Genomic DNA, 16,602 nt, shown 5'->3' with positions numbered 1-16,602 from the left:
CTTGTTCCTTTCAGTAGCAATTAGAGCAGCTCAGTCATGACACCTAACCAGATCTGAAGTCTCCATACTTTGTTCCTAGCTCAAAGTCAGGAGCAATTAAGATTTGTTTTCAGAACTATCGTTAAAACACAAATGATACATAAACAGAATTTCACAGACATGAAATAATGATACATAATATCCTTTGGGGAATGCTGACACACAGAGAAGTCAAGATCCACACTTTAAAAAATAAAGCGTAAAATACATATAGTTTTGGTAGTGTCTAAACTATTACACAAGGAGGGAGATATTCTGATGCCTGATTTTCCCCTAGCATCTGCATCCCTCTTCCATGTGGGACACATATCCTGCCATCCCGAGATTGCACCAGACATTGCTATGGCATCATTTTTGATCCCTGGATAAAAATGCCAGAATATTTTTACGTCTTCATTGTTCTGCAGTTTTTCCTCCTCAGTGAAGGTTGGCTGTGATGGTTGGCTGTGTTCAAGCCTAGCTGGTACTCCCTACGGAGGAACGGCTAAGTAGCTCTCCCTCTTGCCCTTCCCCACTTGTCTTAGGAATTTTAAGATGAACACCCAAAACTGATCACAGACAACTTCTGAAAGACTGTATCAGACTGAGAAATTGGATTAAAAGTTTTCGGTTCCTCATTGCCCAATCAGTCTGCCCTACTTGCTACATTCCCAAGAAACAGACTGTATCACCAGTGCTTCAAAAGGAAGGCTCCTCTCGGCATGAAAAAGCAAATATAAAAAGGATGGCCATAGACAGCCTGTGCAGGTAAAGAAATGAGATGGCAGAAAGAGAGAGCAGAACAGACTGTCGACAGAAGATGCGGCTAGTGATAACGATTCTGCCTCTGAGACTCTTTGGAGATGAAATTGGTTTTTCTCTCCTTTCATCCCCCTCCCCACTGTCAGTCTCTAGAAATCTGTGGTATTTTCAGCAATGTTTTTATCTCTCCTTTTTCTTTTCTGCCATACTCTGCCATCTACTTAGAAGCTGTATTTCAAGCCCTGCTTTGCTGTGTAGGGGAGAATTGTACTGGCCATGCAAAAGGTGTGAATAGCAGCAAGTGTAGTGTGCTGCACCTGTGCTCATCCCCTTGCTGTTTTGAGAGGTCAAATTCCATTATGTCGACTTGTACAGGGAGATATTTTCCATTAAGCTGGGCATGATGATACAGAACATATATCGCTGAATGCAGCTCTCCAATGGTGAACTTTCCCCTTGTCATAGTAAATTAATTTACTAACAAAATGCACACCAGAGCAACTTACACAAGATGCACATCAAAATTTGTCTGCTGAGTTATTCTGCAGTTCTCCACCCACGGGCCAGATTCTGCTATTCTTACTCATTTGGGTAAATAATTTACCCTCCGAGTGGTTTCATTAACTGCAATTCATCTTCCTGCTATGAGATTGCAAGTAGCCTGAGGTGATCATCCATATAAGGGAAAGAAAATGAGTCTGGTCCTTTTTCATCATATCTGACAGTAAGCTTGAATCAGATACCCTTATTACATTGGGCTGTACTTTAGAATATGAATTTTCCCTTTGAAAAACTGTGATGGTGAGGTGCTCTCAAGAAGGAGCTAAGGGAGAAAACAGTGAATGTGGTGGTCTAAACAGAGATGGGGAACATCTGCACCTGGACTGAGGAAAGGATGCCAGGATCTTGCGTGCCTCATAGGAACAAACATCTGGGTCTTTGACCTCTTTGAAACATTAACAAAAATATATTAGAGACTCGCATAAAGCTGACTCCTCCTCAAAGAGGGACATAGCCACAGATGCTCTCTCTGCCAGAGGTCAGGGAGACAATTTATCGTCCCCAACACCCTCGAATCCAGTAGGTCCTGCCCTGGTTTGGCAACGTGTTCAGTGGGGCCATTCCGCTGGCTTTCTCCTCTGGCTGCCGAGGGAGCCCGGGCATGGGGGTGCTGGGCAGGAGCCAGCCCCTTCCCTGCAGGGACAGGGGCAGGCAGGGGATGCTGTGGAAGTTGCTGGAGACTCAAGGGGTGACCCACCGTAAGGGGGGCCTAGGGAGTGCGTTAGTGAATGGGCACCTGAGTCGCTTCTCTCTCTTCCTTCTTTAGCCCCAGCTGGATAAAACCGGAGAAGTTACTCCAGAATAAACTTTTTTTTTTTTTTCCTTTTCTTTTTTTCCCCCCATTTGACGGGAGGCGAAGCTTTCACCAGAAGGAGCCGTCCGTCTCCAGGCTGCTTTGATAGGGAAGAGCTGGTTCCCAGAGCAGCCTCCATCACCCTTCAAAACGCTTTTTATTCTCGGGTGAGAAACTCGGAGGGGGAAGAAGGACGGGGGCGAGTGGGGGTTCGGTGGGGCGCGGGCAGGAGCCGCCAAGTGACGGCAGGGGCAGGGGCCGCTTGGCACAGGGGAGAGCAGACAAAAGCCGGCGGAACTACGTGGCTTAAATTGAAAAGGGGCGCTCCGGGCTCCGTAAGGACAGCACCGGCCCGGGGAGGCGGGGAGGGGGAGCCCGCCGGGAGGGAGTTCTCACGCCCCGGGGCCCGGAGCGGCGGCGGGGAGGGGGGTAAGCGGGGGGTGAGGCAGCGGCGGGGCGGGGGGCGTTTGGCGATGGGCTCCGGCGGGGAGCGGGACAAGCGTGCGAGGGGGGGAGCGCGGCTCCCCCGGCCGCCGCCGCTCGCTCGGGGCCGCAGCGGCTGAAGCGGCCGCCCGAGCCCAGCCCGGGCGCCACGATGAGGGGCATCCCGAGCTTCAAGCGGCTGCGGCTCAAAATCTGGCGGCGATGCACCCTGGTGCTCCTCCTCCTCTGGGCTGCCTGCTGGATGGTGGTGAGCGCCTTGCTCTTCCTCCTCCACAGGAGCGTCTTCTCCGAGCGCTGCACGGACGAGAAAAGCCACCGGATCCTGGCGAGGCTGGTACGTGCCCCGGCGGGACGCGGGGCATCCCTCGGGGGGAGCTGGGAGAGGGCTGCCCGGCAGGATAAAGCCCCGGGAGTCCGGTGCGATGAGCTGAGCACCCGCTTTCGGCCGCCCCGCCGGGGCTCTCCTGCCTGGCTCCGTCCCGCCGGAGGTGCCCCATCACCGGCGGGCCCCCGGGGCGACCGGGCGGGCGGCTGCCGGCGGGCGGGGGGCGGCTGCTTCCCTCCCTCCCTCCCTCCCTCCCTCCCTTCCCGGGGCGAGGGCAGGTGCAGGCAGGGGGCTGGGGCGCGGGTGTGCTTCCCGGGCGCTTTGAGAAGGGTAACTCAGCGTCCCGAACCCTGCGAAGCGGGAGGAAACCTCCGTCCGGCTTTTGGTTTGTTTGTTTGTTCGCTTGTTGTTAGTTTTTATGTAGCCGAAAAGGTGTTTGTACAAAAGTCGTCTTTCTGAAACGCCGCACAGTTTGTAACGCCTCCTTTACGTCTGTCAGGGGCTGGCATTTAAGATGTAGTTAGTTGAAATTCAAGAAAGGATTTACGAGTATTCATTAAAATCTCCCTTCCCCCCAATAAACAAACAAACAAACAAACAAACAAATAAAAAAGATTTAGAATTGTGTGGGAAAGACTTAGAAAAGAGGAGCAGCGTGGGTTAATGATTTGAGCTTCGTTTCTTAATTAAGGTTTTTGTAGTGCCAATGGTTCAGTGGGAAGGGAGGAATCCTAATGGAAATGAAATAATCTATTACTGCGGCAAGCAAAACCTGATCATAGTTTTTCCCTGAATTCTATATAATGAAGGAAGAGGAATTAGAGGCATCAGTCCTGACAGTGTGTTTTTAGTGGCAGTGAGATTCAGTTTCTTACCCCAGCAGTCAGTTGAAGTACAGCTGAGCTCGGGATTGCCCATGAAGGGATGAATCCTGCCCACTCCTTACATGGCTGGGAAGAGCACAGAGGTGAGGAGCTGCAAGGGGCCACCAAGCTCAGGGAGATCCAGGCCCTTGCCATCACGCAGGCCAGAGAACTGATCGACAGAGATTTGTCGCTGTTCTTCAATTTGGAGAGCGTTAGGCGTGACTGCAAAAGCCCAGACAGGGATCAGAGTTCAGGCACAAGCTTGGAAAATTGTCTCCATCACTGTGATAGCTCAGTTTCAGACCCTCCTTCCAGAGGAGGATGAGATTGCTATGCTCATCTGTTTCCACAGGTGAGTCTTCAGTAGCATTGTTAAGGTTTGTAAGTGACAGTTTTCTTAGATGAAGTTAGAAAGGAATTGTCCTTCTAGTGGAACAATTAGAAAATGAGCTCATCTTCATCGGCCCTGAAATAAGTCATTATACATCTTCTGAAGATGGCACGAAGTTTGTAGTTATAGAAAGTGCAATTGATCTATGAAACAAATAATCTGATAGCTTGAGTCTCACACCTTTTATTAAGCAAAATTAGGCTTCCAAGAAAAACTATTTTACTAGTCATCTGTCATATTTTCAGTAGGAGATAAGATGAGCTATTTTAAGCAAGTGGGTGAAAATTGCATGGTAGTATACCCTTGCAAGTGGTATTTCTGAAGGTTTATCTCCTTCTTCTGAGTAAAAGGTACATCTGAGCAGAAGCGTACAGCACTGGGAAGGCTGAAGTAGCATTGGGCATTTTGCAGAGACCAACTTTATCTCTCCAAAAACCCACTTACTCTTTCCTAACACGGCTCTCATCTTCATTTACACTGAACACACTAAATCATAACGATCAATTTCTGTTTTCTCTGGAGAAATTAAATAGGTTTTGAGCCTTCCAAAACCTTGCTTACTATTGCATTTACACAGGAGAAGTACCTGATATCAAGGCAGGACTCAGTCTCAGGGCAGATCTACACAAAAGTGACGGTGGTACAGTAAGTTATTTAAATTTACCTAAATCCTGAGTGAGGTTACATTAATTTAAACTTTTACATGAATTTAAACACAGCTTTTTTAAACTTCTCTTGATAAGTGTATGAAGGATATTAAAAATTATGTAGCCAATTTTAAACAGAAACAGATGAGAGATTCCAAACCATGCTTGTGTTTGCATTTTTTGTGTAGTAGAGTTGCTTTTCTATAAGGCTTTTGGCTTAGTATCACTTTCATATTTTAGCTTAAAAAATCTGGCACGGTGGCATTCAAAGGACATTTATTAGTTAGATTTAAAACTGTCTCATTGACAGTTCTCAAAATGTAGTCATTAAGACTAGGATGGCAGTATGGAGGACCATTTCTGGAAGATTTCTTTGGGGAACTGATTATTCTTTTTATCAGCAGTCATCATGATGATATAAAATATTGTATGGTAAAGTTTGCAGTTAGTGCAAAGGTTCCTGTGTTGGTAAATGATAAAGAGGCCATCTTTTCATTGCAGGGTAACCTGAATCATCTGGTCAAAAGTTTTCAGTCCCCCAAAATGTGTTTTAATACGGTAAAATGCAAGCCAGTACACTGGGAAGCACATGAGTACAAGCTGTGCCAATAAGATGGAAGACTGTCTTGGAAGACTGTATGACTTTGGAAAGGGCATAGGGGTCAAATAATTGCTTCAACATGAACTACCAGTGCAGTCTGTTCCTAAAAGGCTGATATGATCACCAAATGTCTCCAAGAAGGAGAATTCGGGAAGGGCTGTTGGCCATCTTCGCAGCACTGGACAAGAGCATTCAGTTCTGTCTGTGCAAAAAATGGAGAGAAGAAACAGAGAGGGAATAAAAACCCAAAAGTCATCTGAGGGCTGAAAAAATAAGCACTGTAGTGGGAGGGCTGGGGAGCTAAGCTTGCTCAGTGTATTATGTTTATGGAAAAACATAAACCACCAGAAGTTGGAATGACATGAGTTATGGAGGATGTGAAGGGTGCAGTCAGTCTTTGCTGGCCTTTTGGGTTATAATGACAGGAAACTGAGGAGATTTTTAAAGCCATTGAGTGACTCACAACTCACTACATTCTGTGAGTAGAGCTCTTCCTGGGCCAGTCCTCTTTCACAGATCCTAGTTTTCAAAACATTGTATGAGTTCAGTGTAAGAAGAATCCAATTAAGAGACTACTTGTCAGATACTATGTTAATAGACAAAGATTTATGGGTTCCAATGCAACAGTGGACAAGTCCTAGACAGCAGCCAGGTTCAAAAATGACTCATCTCCTATGTCTGGGAAATGTAAGTGAGACTGTTTTTTCCACAACTACTCTTTCTCATTAATGCCGTTAAGAATGACGTGATGGCAGCACAAGAAAATAAGCTGCATGTTCATGTGTTTGCAGGTCTTCTGGGCATGTGTTCTTCCAGGTGCAAGGGCTCCATGCATACGGACCCTCTAAGACTGAACTTGATGGACCACAGTAAAATTGTCCACAGGGGCAAGTGTTCACCCATATGGACCCAATTACAGAACTAAGTCATATATTCTCTCACTGTACCAGAAGAAGAGTTAGGTTGTGGTCTTCTCAATAGGAAAGCAATGATTTTAAATGTGATTATACTTACGCTCCAAAGAAAACCCCAAAAATTCCTTCTGTTTGTAGTCTTTCTAAAACTGCTTAGAGTTCCAGATGGAAAGAACTCCTAAACCACTTCTGTTGAGAAAAATTGCATTTCCTACTTAAAAGGGGAAAATAAATTTGTATTACATTCATAGGAGCAGATTTGCAAAAGCAAGAACGTTGATCTGTGTGCTCTGAGGTCTGTGGACAGCCCAGTGAGTCTGCCTGAGCATCCCCTGCTGTGGCTGTGGAGGCAGTTGTGTGTGTTTCACACATGCACACTACCTTGGACTCAGAGTCAGGACATTCATGCCAGAGTTTGCCTACCTGGCTCTCCTTGCTGGCACTGAATGTTCTCATTTGGGCTGTAAGAACATCAGAATATAAATAAATTTTATGCCTGTCTGAACTGCCCTCGGTGAGCTGGTTTAGTCAATTTATCACCATTCCTGGATTTTGGACTTAATCCTCCACCCATTCTCCAGTGTGTTCTTTAAGGTTGGACTCTGAACATTGCCTTGCATCCAGAATGTATTCCTCTGGTGCACACCTCAGAGACTGTCCTAAGAAAATACATCACTTGAATTTTATGATCGCGTTTCTTGCGTATGTAACAGCAAGTCACAAACGAGGTGGGGGTCAGACAGCCGTTGCAAGTATTCCACATGCAGGGGTAGCTGCCAACTTGTTTAAAAGAAGGTTCAAATGCCAGAAAGCAATGAAGGCGGCTGACGTTCTCAAGCCGCCTCCCAGATGTTTGGCTTTCTACACCACCACAGTCTATTCCCCTTCCACCAGAGACCTCTGATCATCCCCTCTACTGATTCGCCCAAAGCAGTCCCTGCAGCTGCACTTCTGAATGCCCATAGGAATATAGTGACTGCCTACACTTTTGGAAATGATGGTATGGAAACAATTATGGGTTGAAGGAAGGACTGGTGAGGGGATCCTTGCAGTTCTTGTACGAATGTGCAGTGACCACTTAACTATCAAGCAGCAGTTTCCATGGGCTGATTTTTTCCCAATTAAAAAAAGAAGTATTAAAAGTATTTAAGTAATTCATATTAAAATGTCACTTCTGATAATCCATATAAGAACTGGAAATGTAATCTTGTCCTACAGCATTTGCATATTTAAAAACTCCAAAAGTTCTTGGTCCAAGAGGCATTGAGTGCAACTTCTGTGTTTCCTGGTAGTGCAGTAGGAGGTTCCTGCAGCTTCATTCAGGGCATGTTGAGTGCAAGGCTGAAACACACAGGGCTGTGGAAAGTCCCAGCATTCCAGCTACCCATGGATTTTCCTGTAATTTAAGTGGGGATGTCTCAATTACGCTGCACTGAACCTTCCAGAGAAGTCCTGAATTACACTGGGAATTATCTCCTGTGCCTTGAAGTGTTGCAGCCCAGAATCTCACATAGCTCAGACAAGTGTGTTCAAAGCTTGTCTCACTGAATTCATATGTGGCAAGAACTTAAGAGTAAGAGGTCATCTTAGTCCATTTCCTTGCCCCAAAAAAGCCTGTCCTTTACCATCCCTGCTTTGAAGCAAGTTTGCCCCTGGTAAAAGGTCTCCAGAGACTTCTGAAAAACCATTGAATAACCCAATTGTTGCAGAAGGTGTGTACTTGTGGTACAACCATTGCTGCAAGACTCTTGAGGTTAGGATTATTGCTGATTCTTTGCCTTTCTTCTAAGTGGTCCATGGGTGTATGGTCCTTCTATGAATATTCTGCTCTTTCACTCCAGTGTCTTGACTACAGCAGCGGAGCCCTGACTGGTGACCTCTGTGAAGACCTGTGTGTGGCACAGAAGTTGGTGTACAAACACTGCCTTTACTATGACAGAGGTAAGAAGGTCATCCAGGCTGACTGGAGAGGCCAGCCCATCATCCTGAAATCCAAAAAGGAAATCTTCTCCAGCTACCAGCATCTCAGTATGCTAGAGGAGGTGGAAACACAGGATATTACTGAAACAGAGCTTTTGCTCATGGTAGCCTTGGAGGTCAAAAATGTCCTGGGGCTAGAACTGTCTAACAATACCATGGGACCCTTATGGACAAGGAAGAAGGGACCACGTTGGAAAGCACAGGTGGCCAGCATGTGGTCCTTGCTCCAGCAGGAAGAATATATCTACTTCAGTTTGCTGCAGGACTTCAGCAAACATGTACTACGAATTATTGGCTCGTGTGGACACTTTTATGCTGTGGAGTACCTCACAGCTGGACATGCCTGGCACAAAACTCTTTTTCCTTTGGAAAATGTAGTCGGTCCCTCCCTTGCTGGCCACAGAAGCAGGGTGAGAGCCATCGTTGACATTGCACTCAGCTTTCTGGACATGGTACAGCACTTTGATAATGATTTCTCTCACAGACTTCACCTATGTGACATCAAACCTGAAAACTTCGCTATCAGGCGCGATCTCACGGTAAGTTGGGTCTTTGGGGTGGTGTTGCAGCAATTTGAGGTCAAATTCTAGTGCCTGTGTAAAAAGGACGCTTCCCTCCTCGTACAACTTTTGGCCACGTTTTTGCAAAACCAATGCATTTACAAGGGACAGGGAGCTTCTGCACTGCTTTTCCTCTTTGTAATATGTGCAGCCACGTTTCAGAGCACTAGATCCAGCTGCTTTTTTTTTGAGAACTGCTTGCTCAGTTCTGATTTTTTTCACCTCTGCAAAGACAGCGGCATCGACAGCGTCCCTTGGATATTGTGAGGGATACCCTCTGAAGGCAAGGAGATCTCAAAAGCTGTAAATGAAGCTGTAATTTGAATCACAACAACTATTTCTGGCAGTGATGCTGAAAGGAAAAACTCTTTGAATTTGAAAGCTAAGGCTGAATTCTCTAGCCTGACACAAGGGGAGGCATCCAAACACATCTTTGTGCTTTAGTGTTCAGCTTATCTGGTCTGGAAATGATCCAAGGACAGTGACATGAAACTCCCTGGTGCTGTTACTGTTCGACTTTTCTTTGTACAGCTGTAACTCAGACCTCAATAGCTATGCATGTTTTCTAAGCAGTGATGCAGCTCAGCACCACATTGCTGAATTTACCTCACATTCATTCTGCCGGCAGAAATTCCACTGGTTTCTGTGGGAATTGTGTGTACAGACTGGAGGCACTGCACAGTAAGTAAGTGTTTGAACCAGGCTCACAGTTTGCAGCAACATCAGTGGAGTTTCTGCACTCTCAGTGAACATAAAGCATTTTCAGACTTGAATCAGTACTCACTGCGTGTTATATTAGCACTCACATCTTCAGAGTGCTACACAAACATGGCCTAAACATATAGCCATTAAGAGCAATTAGAGTGCTTCCCCTTCGCCCTTCCTTTCCCTCCCATTGTTTATTCAGGTGCAATACAGCAGCTGAACAAGGAATGGGTGAGGAGCTACAGCGAGAAACTAAAATAGCATACCAGTATGTAGGCAAAGTGAGGTACGACAGGGATTCCTCAAGGTGGGCTTCGCCTATCTTTTTCAGTTACGCAGCACTGTGACTGATGGAGCACACACCAGAGCACCTGTTTTACAGCCAACTTACAGGAAAAGAGATTTTATGTAGGAAAAGAGAAAGAATATCGGTTGAGTCTTCCCTTATGAGTCCTTTTGATGAGTCTTGCTTCTCTAGGACCCTCCCACGACTTCTGGTGTCCAAAGAGACAGCAGTCTCCTTCTGGTATAGGAAAGTACTCTAGTTTAGTATTTTCTAGGAGGATTAATAAAAAATAAAAAAAAAAGTGAGTTGCCGTTCACACATGTCTCTCCCAGTTGTACGTTACTTACAGTCTGTTGGTATCATCTGTTATCGCCCCGCTGGGCTGGGAGACGAGCGATACATGCGGTCAGAAAGCTGCAGGGGGGGAACAGAGACAGTTTCTGATTGGTGAAGAGGGAAGGAGAGAGAGAAGCAGAAACTCTAGGTGGTTTTATCAACCAGTTCTAGAACAGGGACACAACAAGGCAGCCTCTTTTGTCACCCATGTTTTTTTTAAGCAATTTTTTCACTTGCTTTTTTCTTGTGCTCTGTATAGGATAATAACAAATACCCCTAATGGTACCACTATTCCTCATCCCAGACTGCTAATGCCCAAAGAAATGTGCCTTGAGTGCAATAGTTCTACTTTGAGGATTATTTTCAAATGCTAGGGATAATCCTCCAGCCCTCATTCCAGCCTTTTCATGCTGTTCCTGCAGCACAGAGGGGAGAGATCCCTGCCTGGTAGATCATCCAGGGGAATGATAAGATGCCAGGGAGCTACATAAGGGGCAGAGTTAGAAGCAGGTCTGGGTGAATATACAGTGCTCCAGGAGAGCTTCCTCATTTACCAGCATCTCAGAGAGAACTAGAAAGATTACAGCACCTTAAACATGACTTTAAATCAGGTCAGGAGCCAAGTTGGGTCCTTGGTGCACTTCCTTAGGTATCTTCATCATCAATTACAATCATAACAACCTCCACCAAAATGTAGCTGTTTATAGGTAGAGTGTCACCCAGATCTATCTTCACAGGGTCTGGCTGGATGCCCACACATTTTTATAACAGATGAACTTCAGTGAAGCCACCAAACCCTTTGGCAGCTGCACGTTTGGGAACCAGGGCTGTTTTTCCTTAGTGAGCAATTGATCAGATTGTCAAAGGCGCTCGGTGCTGGGACAGACTCCACCAGGGAGCTGATGCAGTGACCCTAGGACAGGGGAAACCCTGCACTGCTTTTGCTGTCTCTTCTCCAAAGAAATGAACTGCAGAAAGCTTAAGGAAGTAAAGAAGAAAAGAAAAAAAAATTGCTTGTTTAAACGTGTGAAATGCCTTAGGCTACGTCGTCATTATCAAGCTCTCCAAGAAGCTTAGAAATACTTGAGTTTTTAAGCTATGCCTCATCTCTGTAAGATTTTTCCCTGGGGAAAAAGGAGTAGAATAAAATGAAGATTAGACCGTGCTTTCTTTCGCCTGTGGAAGGTTTATTTGGCCTTCTACCAGACCAGACATCTTTAGTTCCTGGGGATAATCCAGCTGCTGCTCCAGCCACACAGTTCAGCTTCCCCTGCTATTTGGGAGGTTGAATCTTAAAAGCGGGACTATCATTTGAGCCCAAGTAACCGTGCTTTGCCCGGATTCCAGACATTTCCCTCCATGAAAAGGTGTGTCAGCTGCTGGAAGGGAGCATCTCTGACCCTGACTGTCAAATGTTAATCGCAACTCAGAACATCCCCTGATTGCTGCACCCATGGCACTGAAGGCAGGCTGTGTTTGCTGTGGTCATCCACAGCTTGTCTCACGTCAGGCAGTTGCCATCCCATTACCGGCTTCCTTTCTTTTCCTGTTTATTGCTGTGATTTTTTAAAGTGAGGTATTGACGGGTGGAGTGACACTGGCAGAAACTGAGACTACAGCCCTCCGGTCCCAGAATGGTCTCAAACCTAGCACAGGCAGCAGCTCTGCACTTGATTGATCCCTTCAGGCCTTGCTTTTTCAGCTGAGACCACCTGCTGGCTGGACTCTGTTATGGACCATATGTCTGGACAAGACAAGCAGGATAAGAACAATGCACAGTAAATGAGTCAAACCATAGCAAACAGGACCGGGCAAAGCCAGTCATGACTTTGAGCAACCTCAGGGATCTCTTTCTGCAGCTGAACAGATGCAAACCCACTGAATGCAATGGCAGGAACTGTAGCAGGTCGAAGTGCTTCTGCTCATCCCGCTGCTCCTCTCCACAATGGTAAAGTCAGAGGTTTCATCTGGATGGTGAATTTGAAATGATACCGTCTGCTCTGCGGGTAATTTTGCACCATAATATAATTAAAAGGGGGAGGCTCCATCTGCATAAGCTGCAACAAGTAGTAGATCAATCTTCAAGTTGAATAGTCCCAGTTTAAGGCAAATGAATCCAGTTGACCCCAGGGACACATACTGTCCACAGATAATTCTCCCTTTCCTGGAGTTGTAAGCATTAGCTGATTTTGTTTAAAAAGTGGTATTCATAAAACTAGTGCAGCTCAGTTAAGCGAAATAAAGCCCTTTCATTGTGATCCCAGTTCCCCACTGGCAGATGCTCTCAGCACAGCATTTCCAAAAGCAAGCAGCACAGGAATGCTTGCTCAGCCCTGTCCCGCAGGCTGCGCTGTGCCAGATCTGATGGGTTGTTTTGATCCACAGGTGGTGGCCATTGATGTGGATATGGCCTTTTTTGAACCCAAAATGAGGGACATCCTCGAACAGAACTGCACAGGAGATGAAGACTGTAATTTTTTTGATTGCTTTTCAAAATGCAATCTGAAAATCAGAAAATGTGGAGCACAGAGAGCCAATAACAACTTGCAAGTGAGTAGACACAGCTGCTTTATGCGTCCATTTCTTTTAAAATCCCATCGACTACAAAATGCATGGTACGTACTAAGAGACTGTGAGATCAAGACAGGCTTATAAACCTGGCCACATAAGTGCCAGTTCAATTCAGAAATCCCATCTTAGATCATGCAAACAGACCGTTATATTCAGTAGTGTTTGTTTGCCACATTTTCACGTAGCTGTTAGCCCAATGCCCTCAGATAGGAGAGTGGAGGAAGCAGGAGCAGGGGATTGTCATTGCTCTCTCCACTAATGGTAAAGTTGTGGCTGTCCATGTGCAAGCAGTGGGGGTTTGTGGCTGCGGTTCTCCACTCTACAGATGCAGTATGTGGATGTAGTGGAGAGAAGAGTCTTGGCCCTGGGATGAGGTGTCTTAAAGCTCACCCAACTTGTGCTGGTGTGAGGCACTAGCGCAGCAGAGAGGCTAGGGGAGCAAAGCTCGGTGGCCTTTTGGCTGCTTCTCCCACCCCCTCACCCTCACCACTTGTTATGTGGAAGTGCAAGAGCAGTCTGAGATGAAGCGGGTGTTCCTCAGCTGGAGCGTAGCCTTTTGGATGCTCCTGTTCCATACTTTCCTCTTGGAATGGCTGGAGGCATTTTGCATTTAGATGACATTTTGCTACAGCCCCAGAGAAGCAGCAGAGCATTAGTTGTAGCTCCTGAAAGTCGACAATCTGCTCTTTTCCCTTTCTTCAGGTAATTTGTGACAAAATATTCCGTCGCTGGTTTTCCCCAAATCTCAGAGGACCGTTGGTTTCCCTCCCCCTGCAGCCGCAGCTGCAGAAGGCAGTGCAGGAGTGCGCCGAGCCGGGGCACGTGGACGCTGCTGGGCATCAGAGGACTCTGAAATCTCTCTCCGAGTTATACCACCTGCTTCGGGTCACTCAGCGAGAACTGCAAAGGGCAGAGTAGACACAAAGTGCAGAACTGCAGAGACCACATCCCAGACGCGGCTAAGGGATGCTGTATGTGAGGCAGCCTGTGCTTGCTTTCTCTCCGTCTCTCCCCTCTCTCCCACCCATTATATTACATTTACAGCGCAGAGATTGTTTTTCTTCCATGCAAATGAAATTCATGGCTGCAGGTGCAGCACGTCCTGTTAATATCCTTTCAAGTGTGAAATTGTTTTACATTACCTGGATTCTCTTGCTTATTTTCCTGAGCTGGCGCTAGCCCTCTCCATCAGCGTTCAGCACATCATTTGCTTACCAAGAGCTGTAGTCGCTGCTCAGATAGCATCTGTCAGAGAGCTGTGGTCAGAGCAGGGATGCATTTACGTACGGATGGTGCTTTGACAAAGAAAAGTGTAAATATAGTAAAATTAATATCAATAATTAAAAAATGGGTGGGTGTACATGGTTTTTGTTTTAACTTCTCCATAGAATGAGGTATTTTTTAAAGCAGGGACAGGGTGTTCTGTGTGAAAAACTGACCTCAAACAGGGAAATGGATTGCCACACGAGTGAAGAGCTGCTTTTGTAGAGAGTAGTCCTTTCTGATGTCCCCAAATGCATTTTCTCTGGTGTGTTGCATTACCTCTACCATAGCTAACTTTCTGCAGAGAAATTACATGAAGGTACTTAGGACTTTTCTAGAGCAAAATAATTATACCCTTGTTGAGTTCCCATGTGGGTACTCATATTCTGCAGTGGAGAGGTATGAATAATGCCACTGAATTTTCCCATGTGAACAAGCCCTCAGGCACTTGAACATCAGAGCACTTGATAAGAAGCAATTCTTTGCCAGAGAGCAGATTTACCCAGGAATGCCAACAATCTGTCCTTTGCACTGAACAGAACAATATCCAGACCCGGAGTTTTCTTACACGGTATATTTTAATGAACAAAATGAAAATTTTCATAAGAATTCATTATCTTGTAATCAGTTACATGAATAAAGATCCCTAGATTAACTTAAAATCATTAACTTTGCCTTTCAAACCTGTGTAGCAGTGGCTGTAGAAACTTAACACATGGGTTCAGAAGACTTTGCATGCATTTAGGCCCAATACTGACCAATATACCCATGAGCTGTTTTTTGGCATTAAAAACCCCACAAAAAAAACCCCCAGCAGCCTGTGACAGCCCTCAGCTCAGAAAGTCTCTTTAATATTAAGATTGACAATACTGGTTTGTGGATATGAGACACATAACAGGACCTAAACTTTTATATCCCTCGGCCTTATCACAGCCCTAAAGTCTGTTAGCACTAACCATACTTAAATGTTCAATTTCTGGGGTGATTCTTTAAAGTGATGTTAAAGCCTGCCTGTGACTAGAAACGTGAGATGCTTATGAGACCTTGACAGTTACCCAAAACTAGCTCAAATTTTCAGATTGACGCTATTTTTTTTTCGATTTCTTGCAAAAACAACCATAATTTTAAGAATCACTCAAGCCCTCAAGAGGCTCAGAGGGAGGGCAAGGTCAGCTGCCTTGCCTGGGGCTGTACTGAAGACAAGCTGCTGCTAAGCCAGAGCTACAGTTTAGGAGCTCCTGACTGGTAAAGTTGTGCTCAATCCACGCTTCTCCTCTAACCAGGGAGACAGCCAATGTTTCAATGCTCTAAGATCATCCTTTGCAAAAGCAGGACGGCGAAGGAGAATAAGAAGAAACCCAAATTACAGAACAAGACCTGTTACGAAGCTGTAAAATTAATGGAGGAGAAAATAATTAAGGATAGACTCTGATTATGTTAAAGAGTTGGGGGCGGAGTGAAGATGAAGAAAAAGGGATGAAGGAGAAATAGGAAAATGAAGTAAAAAAAATGGCTCATTTTGTGAAAACTTGATTTGTGATGTACGATCGAATAAACTGGCATTTAGTCTGAGGGAGAGACTAAAGAGAGGCACAGTAACACTCTTCAGAAACATAAAAGGAGAATAGGAGTGAACTGCCTTGTCCAGATTTCCTTGGTGGATGCGAGCTTAAATTGTAGCAAGGAAAATTCAGGTTAGACATTTGTTACAGGCTTTCTAATAGTAAGGAACAGTGGAGCTATGGAATAGATCATCTGAGAAAACTTCAGACTTCATAAGTCATGATTTTTAACTACAGGCGAGAGTGAGTGCCTGTCAGGAATGATGTACATGCAGTTACATTGATGATCCTGCCTTGAGGTAGCCTTTTATCCCCAAGTCCTGTGATTCTGTTATTACCAGCTTATGTCTGTGCTCTTGCCACTCCCTCACAACAAAACCCACCCTTCTGAGACGCAGAGATTGGTAACTCTCCTTTACCTTATTTGTGCAAATCCATGGGGTCCCCCAGGAAGGGAAGGCACAGACATCTCCAACTGCTCAAATGATGTGACAGAGCCTGGTGGTATGATCAGGGTTTGCGTGTTCCTTACATGATCTCCGTATTGAAGGCACTGATCTTTACTGGGTCAGGAGCAATTCAGTATATACCCTAAACACTTCAGGGAATTCTGAAGATCTTATATATTATTGTTTTCCTGTTTCCCTGATGCCATTAATTCTTTCCTCCTTCCCAAGCCCAGAGGGTACCATCAGGGAAAGGCCAGCATGAAGCAGACACTCGGTGCTTTGCAGCAGTGTTATGCTCCACCATGGCGGGGTCTCCCTTCCCAGTTTCAGGTTTGCATTTCAAACGGTAAGGTTAAGTTTCTGTTGGATGTGGTGTTTCTGTTTTAAAACAGGTGGGAAAAAAGATAGTGAAATGAAAGCCGGTGGCAGCCAAACGTGGGTGGAATGTCACTCTGCTCAGAATGTCCTTCTCCTTGGCAGGATTTAGGAAGGGAAGCTGCCTTTGACAGATTTCTCCAAACCCTGAGGGCTTGGCTGCAGCCACCTCCACCTGGCAGGGAGCTCCTCC

At 45.7% G+C, this 16,602-nt stretch overlaps 1 protein-coding gene across 1 annotated transcript; it reads left to right on the top strand.

Annotated features, from left to right (window-relative positions):
- Window positions 1–2,729: 2,729 nt before the first annotated feature.
- Window positions 2,730–14,681, top strand: DIPK1C (divergent protein kinase domain 1C). The gene is made up of 4 exons (XM_074146790.1): window positions 2,730–2,912; window positions 8,164–8,841; window positions 12,575–12,739; window positions 13,463–14,681. Exons 1-4 carry the CDS (start codon window positions 2,730–2,732, stop codon window positions 13,676–13,678), a joined length of 1,242 nt encoding a protein of 413 aa, XP_074002891.1. The 3' UTR covers window positions 13,679–14,681.
- Window positions 14,682–16,602: the final 1,921 nt, after the last annotated feature.

This window comes from Numenius arquata, chromosome 4 (genome assembly GCF_964106895.1).
Source record: "Numenius arquata chromosome 4, bNumArq3.hap1.1, whole genome shotgun sequence".
Classification (NCBI taxonomy): domain Eukaryota; kingdom Metazoa; phylum Chordata; class Aves; order Charadriiformes; family Scolopacidae; genus Numenius; species Numenius arquata.
Note: the sequence above shows the minus strand (reverse complement) of the source record. Positions and strands in the feature narration are given on the sequence as shown.

Coding starts and splice junctions, on each gene's coding strand:
- DIPK1C (XM_074146790.1), top strand. CDS start 2,730: ATGAGGGGCATCCCGAGCTTCAAGCGGCTGCGGCTCAAAATCTGGCGG. Junction 2,913..8,163: donor ACCGGATCCTGGCGAGGCTG/GTACGTGCCCCG, acceptor CTTTCACTCCAG/TGTCTTGACTACAGCAGCGG. Junction 8,842..12,574: donor CTATCAGGCGCGATCTCACG/GTAAGTTGGGTC, acceptor TTTGATCCACAG/GTGGTGGCCATTGATGTGGA.